Source organism: Stegostoma tigrinum, chromosome 3 (assembly GCF_030684315.1).
Source record: "Stegostoma tigrinum isolate sSteTig4 chromosome 3, sSteTig4.hap1, whole genome shotgun sequence".
NCBI lineage: Eukaryota > Metazoa > Chordata > Chondrichthyes > Orectolobiformes > Stegostomatidae > Stegostoma > Stegostoma tigrinum.
The window spans coordinates 81,458,493-81,478,173 of NC_081356.1; the positions used below are offsets into that span (position 1 = coordinate 81,458,493).

General features: G+C 40.3%; 1 protein-coding gene across 2 annotated transcripts in view; it reads left to right on the top strand.

Moving 5' to 3' along the window:
• fbxl17 (F-box and leucine-rich repeat protein 17) overlaps positions 1-19,681 on the top strand; it is a 700,184-nt gene that overhangs the window by 481,442 nt on the left and 199,061 nt on the right. For both annotated transcript variants that reach the window (XM_048526933.2, XM_048526934.2), the window contains exon 9: positions 17,639-17,715. In XM_048526933.2, coding sequence (XP_048382890.1) covers positions 17,639-17,715 — 77 coding nt within the window. The remainder of the gene's footprint in view (positions 1-17,638; positions 17,716-19,681) is intronic.

The window sequence follows — 19,681 nt, forward strand, 5'->3', positions numbered from 1 at the left end:
AGGGATCAGACATTGCAAATGGAGCGTCGATTGGCTGAGGGCTGACTTCCTTCTGTGCTGCCGATCTTCCCACTCCTGTGACCCCGCATGCCCCAACTACCATCAGCCAGCATTCAATGACCATCCTTGCTTTGGGTGGATGGTGTAGTAACGGCAGCCACCACTTCCCCAGTGGCATTACCATTCAATAGAGATGCCACTCTTTGGTTGTTAGGTAGCTCTGGGCAAGTGGGCTATCTGTCTCTGAGTTCCTTGATCTTGCAAAAGGCCTTCCACTGTCAAGTTATGTGCATATGTGCCACTTAATAATATGGTGAGCCGTCCTAAGAGGGAAAAATGCAGGGCTACAGTCAGCCATTGAGACCCCGTCATCTCCATTAAATACCACCTGTTATTTATCAAAACCGAAAGATCTGAAAAAGCAATGTCTGAGGAGCACTTTGGCACTTGTGTGAAGTTGCTTTAATTGTTTCTTTCTGAAGGAAGGATGAAAACATTAGATAAATTTACAAAGATTTTGCAAGAGAAGATGTAAAATTGATACCTTTTTTCGTAGGAACTTAGAGATTAAGGCTTGAGTTAACCTTTAATCTCCCTCCCGGATTTCTTCTCGAGAAACTTAATGAGACCTTTCTATATTTGACTGAAGAAAAGATTTATTTCAGATGGAGAAAATAAACAATTTCATTGTGGCTGCCACTGCTTTCTCAGGCCAACTAGAGATGGGCAGTGAATTTGGCCTTAGGAGCATCTACCACAGCTCACAAACTAAGAACATATGGAAGAATATTTTGAGTTCCCTAATGGAAAAAAGGCCTGGGTTGGTATGATGGTACAATTTGAAAGAAGTAAGAATCATGTTGAGGTTCAATGATTTGAGAGTTGAGGGGCCAGGTGCCTGAAATGGAGAGGGAGCAGGGAATTAAACATGACCAAGAGTTATTGGAGTTCATGGCCTGTACTGGGATATGTGATTACAAAAGATCACTTGAACATGAGAGTCTGTGGAGAGATACTAAACACTGTTCTAAAAACATAGCTTGCTTGAATTCATGACTTTTTTGAGCTATGTGCTCAGCGAAAATTATGTTTGAATTATTGTATATGGAAATAAGTACATCACCCAAATTTATATTTGGAGAGTTGTGAAAGCAGAAGATTATTTATTAACAATGAATCTTGAAAGATCTGAATCAGAGGCATCATTGAATGGCATCTTCACCTTGAAAAAGAAGACCGCACAGTCCTCAGCAATTCATTCAGCAGTCGTATCATTTGCTGTGATTCTGGGCACTGTAAACCAGGAAATTTTTCAACACAAATACTAAGGCCTTGTAGGATGGTCTTCTCTGTGATTATCCTGCAAGGAATTAAAAGTTCAGGCTCTCAAATGAAGAATGACCATTTGGAAAGCCTGCTGAAGGGTTGCAAAGCTGCCACTCACTGTGATTTACTGCCTTCAGCAGAACAGATAATAGGAGAGAAAAATCAGAGAATTGGAAGGTGAGTAAGAAAGTAAACCAAGAAGTTCGGAAAGTGTTATTCTTTTGGAAGGATTTTCTGAAATGGACTGTGCAGTTGATAAGATGGTGCATTTCAGCAGAATCCACACCGCCTGACTGTCTGCAATCTAAAATTTATTTTGTTAACCTGTTATATCACTTCATCTGAAAAAATATCGAAACAGTTTCTGTATTTCATACCATCCTTTAACATATAATATAACATGGCAGGATAAAATAACACACAATGCTTTAATTTTTATTCAATTTCTTTCAATTTAAGTGAGGTAACAGCTGTCCATTTGAGCTCATATTTGAGGATGGAATATAATCTGTGGATTCAACACTCCAATTTAGTGTAAGTAGAACTCTGCCGCACCACGCCAGTCTTAAGTCTGAAGTTTGTGGGTTCCCAGTCTCAAGCTTTAGTCAAGAATAGGATTGTGGACTATAGACTGAAACTAGTGAAGGCACACGTGGAGACCTTTTTCATTACACATAAAGTAATCAAATTGTTTAATAGGTCCACTTTAGGCATGATATGGAATGTAGAGTCTATTCAATGAGTTGACGTTGAAATGATGGTTGATCGATGGTTAGATAGCTTTCCTCACCTTCAACCTGCATTTAGACTATATTACCTCACTGCTAGATAACACTTTGAATAGATACTGATGGGATTGACACAATCAACACTCCAATTCATTACGTTCCTGATTAAATTTGCCATATTTATTCCCATAAAATTCCCATAATATAATCACATTTGTTGACTACAGCAACATTCCAAATGCTGAAATGAACAAAATCGATTTGCCATGAATTTTCTGAAAATCACATTGCAGTAATGGAAGACAGCATCTTGGTTTGCACCCACAAAGTTACTGCCGTAGGTTGTGTTTACACAGGGTGTTCTATCCAACTGTCAATCAATTTTGCGATTAAAATGTATGGTGTGGAGTATACTTAAGATATCATTAGACTGTTTCACCTTGATGCCACCGGCATATCAGAGATTAAACTTCAAAATGTATCATCATATTTTTAATTAGAGGTATTCAGAGTTTTGAAATTCTTCTTAAAGCAGTGGGAAGAGTATGGATATGTGTTCATTTTGTGTTTCACCTGTTATGCCTGTAACTGAAGTCGAAATTTAACTCACCACACCCCAGATATATTTACCTCATTGATATCACAGGCTAAATCACATCTAAAAAGTGAAAAAAAATGTCAGTTTGGCTACATCATCAGGGTACTGTTTATCGTGTGGGTACAAAATGTAAAATTATAGGACTTCTGTGTATTTCCAGTGTTCTCTGCTTATTTCACTTTCACACCAACAGTTTTTCTTTTTAACCTATCTCATTTATTGTTGTCTAATTAGATTGTGGTAAGGGCAAAGCAGGGCCCTAATTAACTGATAACTAATTAAAACTGCTTCGTCTTCTTCACCTTAATTCATCTGTATGTCTCACTGTTCTGCATCACATAATCACATACACTGCCTCAGAAAACAAATACACAAAGGGATATTTGAATATCAGCAACGAACTCTCAATGAATTTATCATGACTTTAGAACTGTTCTTCACCTCATCTGCCTTTGGTCCCCTGTGTGGTGAAACCTACAATAAATGCAGGCTGTTTGCTTCTGCATTGTCTGTCTAATTGTAGATGTTGGATTTTATTTGGAGATTTAATAACAGTGAAGCCTGAGGCTGCTTCCTCTCACCATGGTCTCTAACTCTTTAACAGCTGGATCCTCAATTTACACCAAAGCTCCTGAGAGAATGAATGGTTCCATTTGAGGAAAGCGACTTAAAGTGATCAAAAATCAACTTAATATTGACTGTAATTCATTTAGTTTTTTATTGTTGGAAAAGAACGTTTACTGAGCATCCTTGTTTAACTCTGTACATTCACTGGAATAGAAAATACCATTTGGTGGCGAGAAGAGGTTTTAAATGTTTGTAATACGGACTGCTTTCCTAATCACTGCATTTTGTTGCAGTTTATTTGTTAAAAAGAATCCATGTAAACAAGAAGTAAGTCAATTATTATCAGAGGTGCTCTGTGACTGTGATAGGTGTTAGAATCAGATATGCCAGGTCTGAAAAGCCCAAGCTGTTTGTATTGTCACCATATCTGAACTGCTTTATCGACTGACATCTGTGCTGCTCTGTATGATGGAGTTAATTACCACTGGTAACATCCTCAGTGAAAGATGACTGCACTTTTTTAGCTTACGCATTCTAAAATAATCAAGATGGTGGCATTATAGTATCTCATGACTGAAAATTCATTGCAGTACGGGCAAAATCAGCATTACAATTTTATTTGCTTTCGATCCCCAAAGGCAACTAACTTGTGTAGAAGAGATCGAAGAGCACTGTGATGCATTGCTGAAATAGATATTCGATCATGGGATTATCATCGTCAGTTAAACCTGATTTTGTTCTTCATGTGTGCAGGGTTAACTGGATGATGAGCAGGAGCAGGACACCAGCTGATTTTTCTATTCTTCTCTGGCCAGGGATTTTTTTTTTACATAATGCAAGCATTGCTGTCTATGCTAGCTTTTGTTGCTTGTCCTAGGAAAAGTGGTGGTGAGCCACTGTTATGAATGAGTGTGGTGGAAATGGTACATCCACAGTGTTATTGAGAGGGAGTTCCAGAATTTTGACTCACTGTAAGTTGATTTTTTTATTCACTCACAGGATATGGGTGTCACTGGTTGGGTCAGCGTTTGTTGCCCATCCTGAGTTGCCTTCGAGAACATGGTAGTAAGCTGCATTCTTGAACTGTTGCAGTCCATTTGGTAAAGGTACACGCACTTTGCCATTAGGAATTGAGTTTCAGTATTTTGACCCAGGAACACTGAAGGATCCATGATAAGTTTCAACCTCAGAAGGTGAGTTGGTTGAGGGGGAACCTACAGTTTGTGGTAATCCCAAGGACCCCTAGAGAGATATCCTGGAGCTGAGATAACTGATCTCCAATCACCACAGCCCATCCTTCTTTGCACCAGGTATGACTCCAGCCAGCAAAGAAGTCTCCCTTCCCGATTCCCATTGACTCCAGTTTTGCGAAAACTCCTTCATACTATGTTTAGTCAAATGCAGCCTTTATGTCGAGGTCTGTCACTCTCACCTCACCTATGGAACTCAGCTTTTTTTGTTCATGTTTGGACAATTGCCTGTGACAAGGTGAGGAGCTGAGTGGCAAATGATATAGATCCATGTCAGGATATTTGTTTTCTGTTTCCATAAAGGTGGTAGGGGTCATGGATTCAGAAGTTGCTGTTGAAGGAGCTTTCGTGAGTTTCTGCCATATGTTTTGTATAGATGACACACAATGCTGCCACTGTGTGTTGGTGGTGCAGGGACTAAATGTTTAGCATGGTGGATGGGATGCCAATTAAGTGGGCTGCTTTGCCCTGGATAGTGTTGAACTTCCTGTGTGTTCAAACTTCACTAATGCAAGCAAGCGGAGAGCACTCTTCTAGTTTTGCCTTGTAAATCATGAACAGACTTTGAGAAGTCAGGATATGAGTTACTTGCCACAAAACTCCCGACTCTGACTCGCTCTTGTCATAGCAGTATTCACGTAGCAGGTTCATTTTGGTAGATTTATTCATTTATTTCAAAGGATATCACTGGCTGTACCAGCATTTATTGCCTACCTCACGGTGTCCTTGAGAAGATGGCAGAAAGCTGCCTTCTTGGTCCACGACAGTGTAGGTAGGTAGGTTGGTGTAGGTAGACTCTCTGTGCCATTGGGAAGGTATCCCAGGATTCTGACCTAGCAAACCAATAGATCAGTGGCAACCCTTAGATGTTGGTAGTGGGGGTTTTTGCAATATTAACACTGTTGAGTGTCGAGGAAATGATCAATTATAGTGTGAATGTTACTTTTTCCTTTTCAGCCCAAATCTGAATGTTGTTCAAGTCTTGTTACAAACGGACATGGACTGCTTCTGTAGCCGTGGGGTAGTGAATGGTGCTAAATTGTGGGTAATCGCCAGCGGAAGTTCCTGCTTTTTACTTTGTGATACAGGGCTAAGCACTGATGAAACGGTTGTGATACAGGGCTTAGGACATTATCCTGAGGACCTCCTGAAGTGATGTTACGTGACTGAAATGTTTGAGTGATGCTGTAGTTGTTGCTGCCCTCACTACAGCATCAGATCTGGCTGGGACTTAGCTGCATGAATGAAATCTGGCTGGGAGAGGAGAAGTTTCTCATGCATTACAGGATTTTAGTAGTTAGGCAAGTATGGACTTGGGTCAAGGAATTAGGAGGAAGAGCTGTTATAGTCCTCAGGCATGCACTGATTTTCTCAGTAATGCCTAGGACTGGGGTCATTTAAGTGTAGCGCTAAACACAATCTGATTGCATTTATCAAGACATACAACTTCAAATAATTTAAAGTTTTTGGGCACTTAATAATCGTAGCTTAATTCAAGTAATCAAAAAGCATGTAAATAACTTAAAGTGAAAAATAGTACTGAAAAATTTGAATGATCAGAAAATGTGCATTAAGCAATTTGGAATTAAAACTGAGGGGCTGAATGCAATGTGTTACCAGGGAAACGTGGTCAGTCTGTGAAGGACAGATTGCATGTGTAACGGATAAAAGCCCTGAGGTGACCTGTGTCGAGAAAGGCTTGGCAGAAGCTCTCCTTAATTTTTCTGTAAAAATATGTGATTGTTAATAGAAGAGGACACAGCCCTGAAGCTCAGACTGTCTTGTCACTAATCTCCACAAATAGCTTTTTAGATGTTAAATTGGAAGATATCAATCAACATGCAGCGGTGTCTTTATGTGATACTGCACCTGATAACTTCAGTTAATAATTAACTAATTCTCGACTGTACCATCAGCTTTGACTCCATTTAGTAGATCTGTTTCCTCTGAATCTGAAGTTAGTGAGTTCAATTCCCAATGCAGAATGCTGTGCAATGCCAAGGAATGCTGCACCACTGCAGGTGCCGTCTTTCAGGTGATTTGTTAAATTCAGGCCCATCCAACCCTTCAAGGGAATAGAAAATATGCCGTGGTTCTGGACCAAACAAGAGTTTGATGAGGTAATCCTATATTTATTGCTCAGTCGATACACGGCAGTCTATTGTCTTATCGTTATCCTATTACTGGTTATGGGAACTTGCTATTTGCAAGTTGACTGCTGTATTTCCCATATGAAATACTGACTATAGATCCAATGTAGTTCATTGGCTGTCAAGCACTTTGAAATGATTCGTGATCATGAACAGCATTTTATGAATGCAAATCTCTTTTTAGCTGCTTCCCTTCATATTTAGAGTGGAAAAAAATCTGCCGCCACCTGCTCCTACCATCTGAAACCACATGCCACAATGGAACTGGGTCATGGAGGAAGTTTTCTTTATTTAATATACTGCTCTTGACAAAACAATTCATTAAAGCAGTAGCAACGCACCACTGATGAACCAATAGATACCAATAAAAATATGTAGGATGAAGTATCAGCAGACACTGAGCCAAGGATCTGTCTTTAGGCAGAGCGCAGATTGGTAAGAAATTTATTTAAAAGAAATTTTTATTTTCACTATTAGAAACATTGCATGCCGCAGACCAGAATGCATCAAGCCTCTGAGTCTAAAACAATGTGTTTGGATGATGTGAATCGACTCCTCACTTGTCATTCAACCTAAATGAATTCAGCGTTCTTTGAGATGCCAAAATCTCACAGTTCCACATAAGTGATTAGACTTCCAGCTCTCTCTGGGAAGAACTTCTCTTTGCCCAATGCAACTAGAACATTGCGATGAGAACAGTTATTTAAAGGAAACAATGTGAAAAGGTGAAATCCAAATCAAAAACCACGACTAGCCCTGGTGTTTTCATTTCCTTTCCTAAAACTTAAGAGGTATGTGACATTAATGACATTGCTTGGCATTATTTGAAACTTTGGGAGCAAATTATTGCAAATGCTGGAATCTGAACCGAAAACAAAAGGTGCTGGAGATCACAGCGGGTTGGGTAACATCCATGGAAAGAAAGCATGCTGATGTTTCGCGTCTCTTCATCAGGAGCTTCAAGTGAGGTGTGGAGGGAGCAGTGTTTATGCAGTAGTGAGGGGAAGGTGGTCGGAGTGCTGAGGGAGAAAAGATGTTGATAGTTCAGATTCAGCGATCAGAAAATGAGCAAGGCAGAACGATGGTGTGTCTGACTGCTAAACTGTAAAGAACAGACAGTTCCACTGGGATGGGAGAAAGGGAGCTAGGCTGACAGAGAATGTAACAAGCTAAAAGAAAGGGAAGGAAGGGGTTTGTAGTTTGAGGGTGTTAAACTCAAAATTGACCCCAGAACATTGTAAACTGCCTAGTCTGAAGGTGAGATGTTACTCCTCCAGTTCATGCTGAGGTACGCTGGAACATTGCAGCTTGCGGAGGACAGGCAAGTGGGCATGCGAGCAAGACACTGTGTTAAAGTTACTGGCTACAGGAAGGTTGGGGTCATGCTTGCACACAGACCAGAGGTGTTCTGCAAAGCGGTCACCCAGTCTGCATTTAGTTTATTCAATATAGAGTGGACCATGTTCGGTGCATTGCATACAGTACACAAGATTGGAGAAGGTACACATGAAATGCTGCTTCTCCTGGAAAGGCTGTTTAGGTCCTTGGTGAGCAGAGAGGAGGTGAAAGGGCAGATGTTGCACCTTCTATGGTTACATGGGAACGTGCTGTGGGAAGGCGGGGTGGTGTTAGTGGTTGTATAATGGACTAGGGTGTACCAGAGGGAACGATCCCTGGAAAATGCAGACAGGAGGAGGGAGAGGAAGCTGTGTTTGGTGATGGCATTCTGCAGGAGTTGTCTAAAATGGCGAAGAATCATCCTTTGAATGTGGAGATTGGTGGAGTGAAAACATGAGAACAAGGGGGGCCTGATCATGCTGTTGAGAGTGATGGGATGGAGTAAGGGTGGAAGCATGGGTAGTAGATTGAATATGGTTGATGCCCTATCAACCACTCTGGGTGGGAAGCCATAGTTGTAGAAGAAGGAAGCCATGTCAGCTCTGCCCTTTTGGAAGGTGACATCATCTGAATAGAAACTATGTAGGTGAAGGAATTGGGAGAATGGGATGGAATCCTTATGGAATGTGGGATGTGGAGAGCTGTCGTGAAGGTAGCTATGAGAGCTAGTGCCTTTGTGGTGGATGGCAGTGGATAGTTTATTCCCCAAAATGGAGATGGCAAGATCAAGGTAAGAAAAGGAAGTGTCGGAAGTGGACGATGTCTAAGTCATAGAGGGTTGGAAATTGGACGCAAAATGAACAAACTTCTCAAGGTCCAGGCGGAAGCATGAAGCGGCACCGTAACAGCTGCAGATGTACCAACAAAAGCTTTGTGGGAGAGGACCAGTGTAGGACTGGAACAAAGATTGTTCCCTATTCCCCATAAACAGGCAGGCATAACTGAGACCCATGTGGGTGCCAATAGCCATTCTTCTGACTTGGCACAAGTGAGATGTATTCAAGGAGAAATCGTTCAGTGAGAGAATAAGTTCAGCCAAGCGGAGGACAGTGGGGTGGATGGAGATTGTTCAGGCTTCTGGATGAGGAAGAAACCGAGAGCTCTCAGACCATCCTGGTGGGGGATAGAGATATAGAGGCAATCAATATCCATGGTGAACAGGAGTTAGTTAGGGCCAGGTAACTGGAAATTGTCAATATGGCAGAAAGCATCAGAGGAATTGCGGATTTAGGTCGGCACAGTCTGTACAAATTGAGATGGGTTAGAGTCGAGAGGTTAGAGTCAAGGTAGAAGGAAATGAGCTCACTGGGACAGGAACAGGCTAATACGATGGCCCTACCAGGGCAGTCTGTCTTGTGGATTTTGGGGAGGAGGTAGAGGTGGGGTTGGGATACTGAGGTTGGAGGCAATAGAGGGGGAGATCACCGGAGGTAATGTGGTCAGTGACAATCTGGCAACAGTAGCTTGATGTTTGCATGTGGGGTCATAGTCCAGGGGAGGTAGGAAGAAATGTCCAAGAGTTAGTGTTGAGTCTCCACGAGGCAAAGATCAGTATGCCAGACTACAATGGCACCATCTTTGACAGCGGATTGGATCTGAGAGAGTGAGGTGCAGCAATTTCAGCTGGGGACAGGTTAGAGTGGGTGAGAGGAGCAAAGAAATTGAGACGGCTGATGTCACGCAGGCAGCCTTTATTGAAGAGATCGGAGGCAGGTAAGAAGCCAGGGGAAGAGTTCCAACTGGAGGGTGAATATTAGAGGCAAGTAAAGGGATCAGTGGAATTGGGGGTGGGCAAAGAATTCTGCCTGAAGAAGTGAGGGTGGAGAGGAAGCTAGCGGAAAAGCAGTTTGACATCATGGCAAGCCCAAACTTCATTAAGGTGGGGGCTTAAGGGTTTGAAGCTGTCTTTTGCCAAGGACAGTGCGTTCAGCCTCAGAGAGGGGAAAGTCAGGAGGTATGGTGAAAATATGGTAAGGGTTGGGATTTATGGGAGTAAACACTAGGGGACAGAAAGGGATGGCATCTGAGGGCTGGAAAGGCATGAGTGCCAAGTAATGGTAAGGGGTCAGCTTTGCTGCCCGTTTGGAATTGCAGCTAAACGTCTCATCCACGTCTTTTGCATCGTTAAGCCTGCTTACATTCACCTTTGATATCCGACATGCCTTAATTGTTACCTCATCTGCTTCTGAAGTGGTTATCCTGCTTTGTTCCCTCTAACTTGGCTTTTAAAATTACCTCCTGGTGGCCTTCTCTACTGCATCTTTCATAAACTTGAACTGATCAAAGATTCTGCTGCCTGTATCACAACTTGTGTCAAGTCTCATTCAACCATCATCTCTACGTTCACTGTCCTAGACTGACACCCTGTGCAATTGTGAATTCATTTTAAATTCTCATCTTTTTTATTCAAATTTCGCAGTGGCCTTGCCCTCACTGCATCTATCCTTTGAGATTTTTGAACTCCTCCGTGTCTGGGCTGTTTAGCATCCATAACTTTTTTTCTTCACTCTACCATTAATTATGGCAATGCCATCAGCTACTTAGGCTTTACAGCTCTGGAACTTCTTCCCTAAATTTCTCCAATTCTCCTCCTTTAAGATGTGCATTTATACCTACCTCTTGTCCAAGTTTTTGATTCTGTTGTAAAATATTCATATGCTGCTTAGTGTCAAAGTTTATTTGATCATGTATCTGTACACTGCTTTGGCTTGTTGATTCAGATATGGGGACTGTGATCATGTTGCTGTGAAAGCAAAACACAGTTTGCAATCAATCTCAGTCCCCAGTTCGTCCCCTCCCCCCACTGCACCACACAACCAGCCCAGCTCTTCCCCCCCACCCACTGCATCCCAAAACCAGTCCAACCTGTCTCTGCCTCCCTAACCGGTTCTTCCTCTCACCCATCCCTTCCTACCACCCCAAGCCGCACCCCCATCTACCTACTAACCTCATCCCACCTCCTTGACCTGTCCGTCTTCCCTGGACTGACCTATCCCCTCCCTACCTCCCCACCTATACTCTCTCCACCTATCTTCTTTACTCTCCATCTTCGGTCCGCCTCCCCCTCTCTCCCTATTTATTCCCGTTCCCTCTCCCCATCCCCCTCTCTGATGAAGGGTCTAGGCCCGAAACGTCAGCTTTTGTGCTCCTGAGATGCTGCTTGGCCTGCTGTGTTCATCCAGCCTCACATTTTATTATCTTGGAATTCTCCAGCATCTGCAGTTCCCATTGTCTCTGAATCTCAGATTCTGTTGCTTTTGATAAAATTATTTATATTGTTTCTGTTAGGAGTAATCTTGTAAAGCCTACCACTAAATTATGCATTGAGTAGAAAATACAAATAAGTTTGCATAGCTGTAAACTAGTCTGGTGATTTTTTTTTGTTGCTGAAACAATTTTACAAAATTGTCCAAGAACAAATATAGTTGGAATTAAATTTAGCTATCAGCGGATGATTTTATTCACCATACCATATCTATAATTTCAATGTAGGAGTATGGCTCAAAGCTGATATTTGAATCAAAGGATTTTTTGATGACTTTTGAAAAAGAATGCACAAAACTCAACTTGGATTATGTGTACATATCCATATATGTAAAATTTTATTCATAGTACACAGATTTGAGAAAAATATTTGCATAGCTAAGTGAAAGGTTAGCCAGTAGTTTAACCTTTGTGTTTCAGTTTACATTGTAGAAAGCAGTATAAAACTTTGAAGTCACCTGACTCGTGAATATTTCTTTCTTTCATTAATGTTGACCGAATCAAACTTTGACGCTTTTGTTTCCTTTTGCTGATCTAAGTTTAGATTAAGTTTTTACTCAAACATTTCAATCCACTAGTGACTTTGCTGGAGTCAGAATATGAGACAATCCCCACAACAATAATGGGGTGTTGTGTTTGAAGTTATGTCCTTGAATTCTGGATGCTGAAGAGTTTTCATTTTATTTTCTCCCCACTCTATTTCATTTTATACAGAATGAAATCATGTTCAAGCCAGACCATGAAGGCATGTTTGCTCTCATTGATTTATCTAAGATGGTACATATGATGCTGCTTGCGAAAATCAATTTTGTCAAGAAAGTTGCTGAAAATGGTGCTGTTATCTCTGTGTCTGTTTGTCTAACTTGCTAATTTGACAGAAGCAAATAAAAATTAATAACAAAATGTGGCCAGAGGCAGTTCAGGATCTGGTTATTTGATTGTCTCTTAAGGTGCAATTTGCTTTAAGCTCTGGAGTAATCTAAGGTCCCCCAGCCTTGGCAATTGAGAGATGATAACCGATATATGACAGTTCTAATTAGCTTTCGCTTGGTCGTGAGTACATCGTAAACAGTAACAAGGCCTCCCAGGACTGCTTTCTGCTGCCAAGAACAATGGCTGTATTTCCTAATTAACTACCTTCGGTCATCACTTTTGTCAAGTTTTACAGTTATTATTACAAACCCATCTATAGATATATTTTCAAATGAGTGGCAGCCTAATATGCCCAGTTATCTGATTCTATAATCATAAATACCTTTCAGCAAGTGCTGAGCAAAATTAACTCCTTCTGCATTATTTTTCCAATATTTAACCTCTCATTTGGAAGCAAGGTCATTGGGGTCATTTAAGAGACTGCTGGACATGCATATGGTCACAAATTTGAGGGTGCATACATGAGGATCAATGGTCGGCACAACATTGTGGGCTGAAGGGCCTGTTCTGTGCTGTACTGTTCTATGTTCTATGTTCTATTTCCTTCTGAACTTTTCCAGCGATCTTGCTTTTCGTTGAGGACTGTATTTACCAACTTGCATATTTTAATTAAATTATCTGTTTTTTCCCCACAAAGCCATTTAATTTTACCACCCACCTATGTACTTCTTCGGAAATCTGAAAAGTTAAAGCCCAGAAGCATTTTATACAAGCATCATAATGTTTAGAAAAGGGCTAGGAGAACAGGAGGGAGGTGGCTGCAAGGGGAAGGATTATTTTTGGCAGATTTTTGTAAGCTGTGAGATGTGTCTGCTTATTTCTTATTTCTTTCTGCCTTTTCCTTCTCCAAATTCTTTCGCTGCTATGCACTTATTTGTTGGCACTGCAATCTCACCATCTTTAAGTTTGAACTGAGATGTGCACCCATCATTCCTTCTTAATGCCACAGTAGAGTGTGGATTTGCTGAAAATATAATGTATCAATGTGGTGGCATTTTGACAGGACATGTTCACATGCACAGGTGTGAGGGACTGAACAGTCGTCATTGACTGTTCATTGTTTCATCCTGTTCAATTTGACTGGTGCCAATGTCTTTAATCACTTTGACACGTTCTATTTTCTGAAGAAGGCAGATAAAGAAATGAAAAGATTGGCTGTCAACCTTCAACATATATGAGCACATGAAAGAAGTGCAATTCTCATGGCTAAGAAAAATGGGAAACTGCAGGAATCATGTGCTCCTTTGTATTTTGAGACCTAAAGGCAGTGCCATAACAAAACATGAGATTCTGATGCTGTCCAGTGGCCAATATGAGGTCCTTTATTATTTTATATCACCATCAGTGACATTGTTTCAAGCATACGTCATGGCCACACCACTTAAATATGAAAGGTTTGAAGCCTCAAGTGGACAATCTAAAGAAGGTGAGCAGAACTAACACATTTCTGTTGAAATTAGGGGAGAACAGAAAACGGAGTCAACGTACATCTATATGGTCTATTTTTTTTACCAGTCAGTGAGTTTTTTTCAGGCAATAAAGCTTCTGTAAATGAGGTCACAAATCACTTTTACACTTTCCAAGCTGGTTTGATTTGCAAGTTGTTGTACTACAGTATTTTTTATGAATGAAATACGGTGCTCAAAAAGTGACTAGATAAAGGTTGAGGAGATGAGGCTTCTGGAAGAGGCAGAAAACAGCGAGAATTTTAGAAAATCATTAGTAGTTCACCAATATGTTTATGACCAATGTTTTAAATGTGTTACTCACAGGATTAACGATTTTAATGATACCGCCTCGATGTTAATCCCATGAAGTGGATCACCCATCCATTGTGAAACTCTCAGTCACAATGAGCCACATAATGTGGCCCTTAGAGCATCACCTATAAGTGAAACAATGAACTGCTGAAACTGTAAGAAGGAAAGTTTTTAAAAAGATTAGATATTGCCGTAGTTAAATTATTCCGAACTTAACTTATACCAAACAATTTTTGCAGACAGGATAATGAAATGTGAGGCTGGATGAACACAGCAGGCCCAGCAGCATCTCAGGAGCACAAAAGCTGACGTTTCGAACCTAGACTAGGCCCGAAACGTCAGCTTTTGTGCTCCTGAGATGCTGCTGGGCCTTCTGTGTTCATCCAGCCTCACATTTCATTATCTTGGATTCTCCAGCATCTGCAGTTCCCATTATCACGGATACAATTTTTGTAGACAGGTTGCTTTTCAAAATCCATTGCTTTTAGATATCAGGCTTAAATATGTTCAAAATAATACAAATGTACAGCCCAGAAAGAGGTTATTGAGCTATTGTGCCAGGGCTGACTAAAAGAGCTATTCATCCTATTCGTATTTTCTAACACTTGTTCCATGTGCATAATCTAAGAACTTCTACTCAATGAGCATTTGTGCCTCTCAGCCTTTAAAGGAGTGAGTTCCAGATTTTGATAGTCCTCTACTTCCCTCTAATCTTATACCAATTACTTGAAATCTATGCTTATTCATTTTTCGACTGATAAGGAAAGTCTGTTCTTCACACTATCCAAGCCTCTGAGTTTTATACATCTCTATTAAATTCCCCTCTGTTACTTCTGTTATAAAGAAAATAACTGAGGGACATCCAATCTTTGCTTTGAGCTAAAATTCTCCAGCCCTGGTGATACCTTCATAACTCTGTTCTGGGTGTATATAGAAATATATTGGGTTGTTAACAGAAAATTGAGCTTGTTAACAAACCAGTTGACCCAAATATAATGTTGTCAATTCCATAATGCGATTGGTGTAAGAAGATGGGCAAGAATGGAAAATTTCTTTTCATCACCTGGAATGACAAAGCTGCAAGGAAAAGGTATGCATCATTTGGGGTGCTGAGCAAAATTAAATCCTTCTCACACCCTAAAGATGATTATCCCTTCCTACTTGTTCTGCAAAACCTTCACTCTCCATTCTGGGCTGCTCAGTCCCTCCCCAGGGATTGACTTTAATCAGGAATCCATTGTTCTCCTTCTTAGGGCTTGCTTGCAGTCCCAACAGTACTACCAAGACTGCCAATGCCATATCAGATTGGCCAGCTTCTCGCAAATGTAAGACTTACTTTCAATGAGGGACTGAAGTCTCACTCTCTGGTCATTAAGGATGCTGACAGCGTGCTATTGTTGCAGGGTAGGCTTTTAATTTGTCAGTCAGCTTGGAATGTATCTTTATAATGTGGGAAACGAACAGTATGTCTTCTCCACACTTCCCCCGCAGAATAATTCTTGTTATTATGATATAAAGTGTGGGATTTTTAAGTATAATTTTTAATGATTGTTGTGAGTTAAGGCATTTGGTTTTTGAGTTAGTATCTAGTGAGTGTTCTGTGTGTCTGTAGTTAATTATTAACTTGTAAGCATTTCTTTTAAATGCAGTTTTGAGGCCTGGCTTTACAATTATAGGTTTTTGAACACATTATTTGACTTCTTTTTTAAATATAGCTTGTTCTGGAACCCAATATGTTAAGTAGTGGGACCTCAAACTTTGTCACATGCTTCTGGAACTTGTCCTTTCAAGTTGAAAAGGTTACATAATGCTAAGTACATTTAAGCAAATGTATGATATCTCCATGAATAAGCTATGTACAGTTTCACTTTGAACATTGCAGTCACAAGTCACTTAAACCTCTTGAGGTATGAGATACAGGGATGGTGGTGTAAGCCTTACATGAATGAAGTTTTGGATACTGTGCTAGGAGTGAGTTTTAATACTATTCAAAAGCTGTTTTGTTTGTTTTCAATTTATAAAGGCATATTTTTGGATTTCTGGGGTCATGCATGCAGTGTATGTTCAAAAATCTTTGAACTTGTCAGCATGGTGGCACAGTGGTAAGCACTACTGCGTCCGAGTGCCAGAGATGTACATTTCATTCCAACTTTGGGTGACTATCTGTGTGGAATTTGAACTTTCTCCCTCTATCTGCCAAAGTTTCCACCTGGTACTCCGGTTTGCTCCCACAGTCCAAAGATGTGCAAGTTAGATGAATTTGCCATGCTAAATTGCCCTGTAGTGCCCAGGGATATGTAAACTAATTGGATTAGCCATGGTTAATGAGACTTTACAGGGATAGGGTGGTGAGCATTTGGGTGGGATGCTCTTTGGAGGTTTGGCACAGGCTTAATGAGCTGAATGGCCTCTATCTGCACTTTAGGGATTCAATGATTTTATAATTCTATGATTCTATAATCAGAAAGTTTGGCTTATTCTATTTCATCTAAATTTCTTTTGTAATAAACACTACATTATTGTGAAAGAAAAATCTCGAGTTTTGCGTGCTTAAATCAAGACAAAATAAGACATAACCGATTAAATCAGACCCCTGCCCTGGATCTGACATTAGTTGAGATAATAGCACTGCACAAAATAAAGACATTTAACATCAGTCAATGTGGAGTTAGAGTTGAACAGTTTAACATATAATACAAAATATAACAACAGGTGCATTATTTTTAAGATATAAAGGTTATTTTGCTTAGGAAGAATTAAAATTCAATTTTTATTGTGATTTTCCATGCTTGAGCTACCATTTAAGCCTTTTTTCAATGTCTAGTACTTTAGTATAGCAGCTGTGCTACAGCTTGCAATTCTGCAACTGAGTCAGAAGGAAATGTATTCAGACTTCATCCCAGAAATCTGAGATCAGTAACATAGGCATACACTCCTGTGTAGGATTGTGGCATTGCTGCAAGAATAATGGTGCTGCCTTTGAATAGAAGTTAAACCAAAGTCCAGTCTATCAACTCAGATGGACATAAATACACCAAGGCCCTATTTCAAAGAGGAGCAATGATGTTATCTCTGACACCCTGGCCAATATCCATCTTTCATTCAATATCAAAAAATGGATTACTTGGACATAATTACATTGATGTTTGTGTGAGCTTGTTTCTAACATAACAATGATGACAAAATTATTTTGTTGTCTGTGAAGCATTTCAAGTGGCTTCCAGGTTGCCAAAGACATTAAATGGATACATTTTTTTTAAATGCATTATGTTTTCTACTTTGTTTTTATTGGCTTCATGGGCTACCAATTCATGCCATAAACCTAGGCAGATAACTTACACCACTACCCTGGGTATTACTGCTCTTGATTGATCAGATTAGGTGCAAACATGGCCTGTGCAACTTCACTCTGTCTCTCGATGGGAGGGATTAAAAGAAAATACGTGTAGGAAAATGATTTCTTATCCCTTAGTGATATAAAACTACTTTGTCGTAATTTCTTTGGGCTGTTGAAATGTTTAGTGCTGAGGTGAATTTGGTATTGAAATTATCCTGTCTGTTACGGTCAGATATTGTGATGAGAGTTCTTGTATACTTAATCATTTTAACCCTTCGGCTCCAATTTATATTACACTGATTATCTTGTTTTGTTTTTTTTAAACAGATGTGTAGAATTCATAGCTAAAGAAGGACACAGCCTAAAGGAGCTTTACCTGGTATCCTGTAAAATTACAGATTATGGTGCGTATTTCTGCTGCTTTTTGTCACTACTGCCTTTGGGATGTGCCTATGTCTGCAAATCTGAGATTATAAGGACATCAATGTACAGGGTATTGAGTTTTCTCAAAAGTAATCATAAAAGTATGGGACATCTCTTGCCGAAGAAGGATTTTTAAAATCTTCAGAATATTCAGTCATTTTATGTTCCATTTGGATTACATGGTAACTACTATAATTTTACCAAAGTCCAGGATATTAAAAGTGAACAATTTTAAATCATTGTGATAGATTGAACACAATTTTTAAAAAACTTCTTCTCAAGTCAAAGAAAATGGAATTTGGTTAATATATTTGAAGATCCTTACGTATCTTTTCAAAGGACTTCTTTTTCTCTGTTGCTGTATAACCAAATGAGAATATATCACTCGGAAAACTGCTGGCAATTACTTTTAAATTAAACTCAGTATCAACAATTGCTAGGATAATTGTACAATGAGCCTTAGCTGCAACCAGCACACTGCCCACGGTTTTAATCCAACTGAACAAAGAAAATTACAGCGCAGAAATAGGCCCTTCGGTCCTCCAAGCGTGCGCCAATCCAGATCCTCTATCTAAACCAGTCACCTATTTTCCAAGGATCTGTATCCCTCTGCTCCCTGCCCATTAATTTATCTGTCTAGATGCATCTTAAATGATGCTATCTTGCCTGCTTCTACCACTCCACTGCCAACACGTTCCAGGCACCCACAACCCTCTGCATAAAGAACTTTCCACACATATCTCCCTTAAACTTTTCCCCTCTCACTTTGAAATCGTGACCCCCTAGCAATTGAGTTCTCCATTCTTGGCAAAAGCTTCTTGTTATCCACTCTGTCTACCTCTCATGAATTTTTAGACCTCAGTCAGGTCCCCCCTCAACCTCGGTCTTTCTAATGTAAATAATCCTAATCTACTCAACCTCGCTTCATAGCTAGCATCCCCCATACCAGGCAACATTCTGGTGAACCTCTCTAAAGCATCCACATCCTTTTGGTAATGTGACCAGAACTGTACGCAGTATTCCAAATGTGGCCGAACCAAAGGCCTATACAACTGTAACATGACCTGCCAACTCTTGTATTCAGGACCCCATCCGATGAATGAAAGCGTGCTGTATGCCTTCTTGACAACTCTATCCACCTGTGTTGCCACCTTCAGGATACCATGGACCTGAACACTCAGATCTCTCTGTGCATCAGTTTTCCCCAGGGCTTTCCCATTTACCAGATAGTTTGCTTTTGAATTGGATCTTCCAAAATGCATCACCTCGCATTTGCCTGGATTGAACTCCATCTGCCAATTCTCTGCCCAACTCTCCAATCTATCTATATTCTGCTGCATTCTCCGACAGTCCCCTTCACTATCTGTCACTCCACCAATCTTAGTTTATCTGCATACTTGGTAATCAGACCATCTATACCTCCTCCAGATCATTTATGTAGATCACAAACAACCGTGGTCCCAACATAGGATCCCTGTGGAACACCACTGGTCACAGTTCTCCATTTTGAGAAACTCCCTTCCAGTACATCTCTTTGTCTCCTGTTACCCAGCCGGGAGGTACACCTGATTTGACCACACCTGATTTGTAAAGTTATCTTGAAAGTACTGCCTTTAACAATGGATTATAGATATTATGTGCTATTTTAAATGTTGATGTATTTTCATTTGTTGTATAGCCAAATTATTTGTACAAGAGTCTCAGCTGAGGATGATTTCTGCCGACGTCTTGTTGACTTGTGGTTAGTACGAGCGTAATCACAACCAGTCAAATTGGTCAAATATTGCTCAAAGTTAAAACATGCGCACAATTTCCGAATATATTACTGAGACTGGGGGTCAGATTTTCATTATGGAGATGAAAAATGTGAGTTGGAGATTTTTCCAACATTGTGATCCAGCATGGTCATTCAGCAGTACTTTTCAGGGATATGTGGGAAAGGTGTGG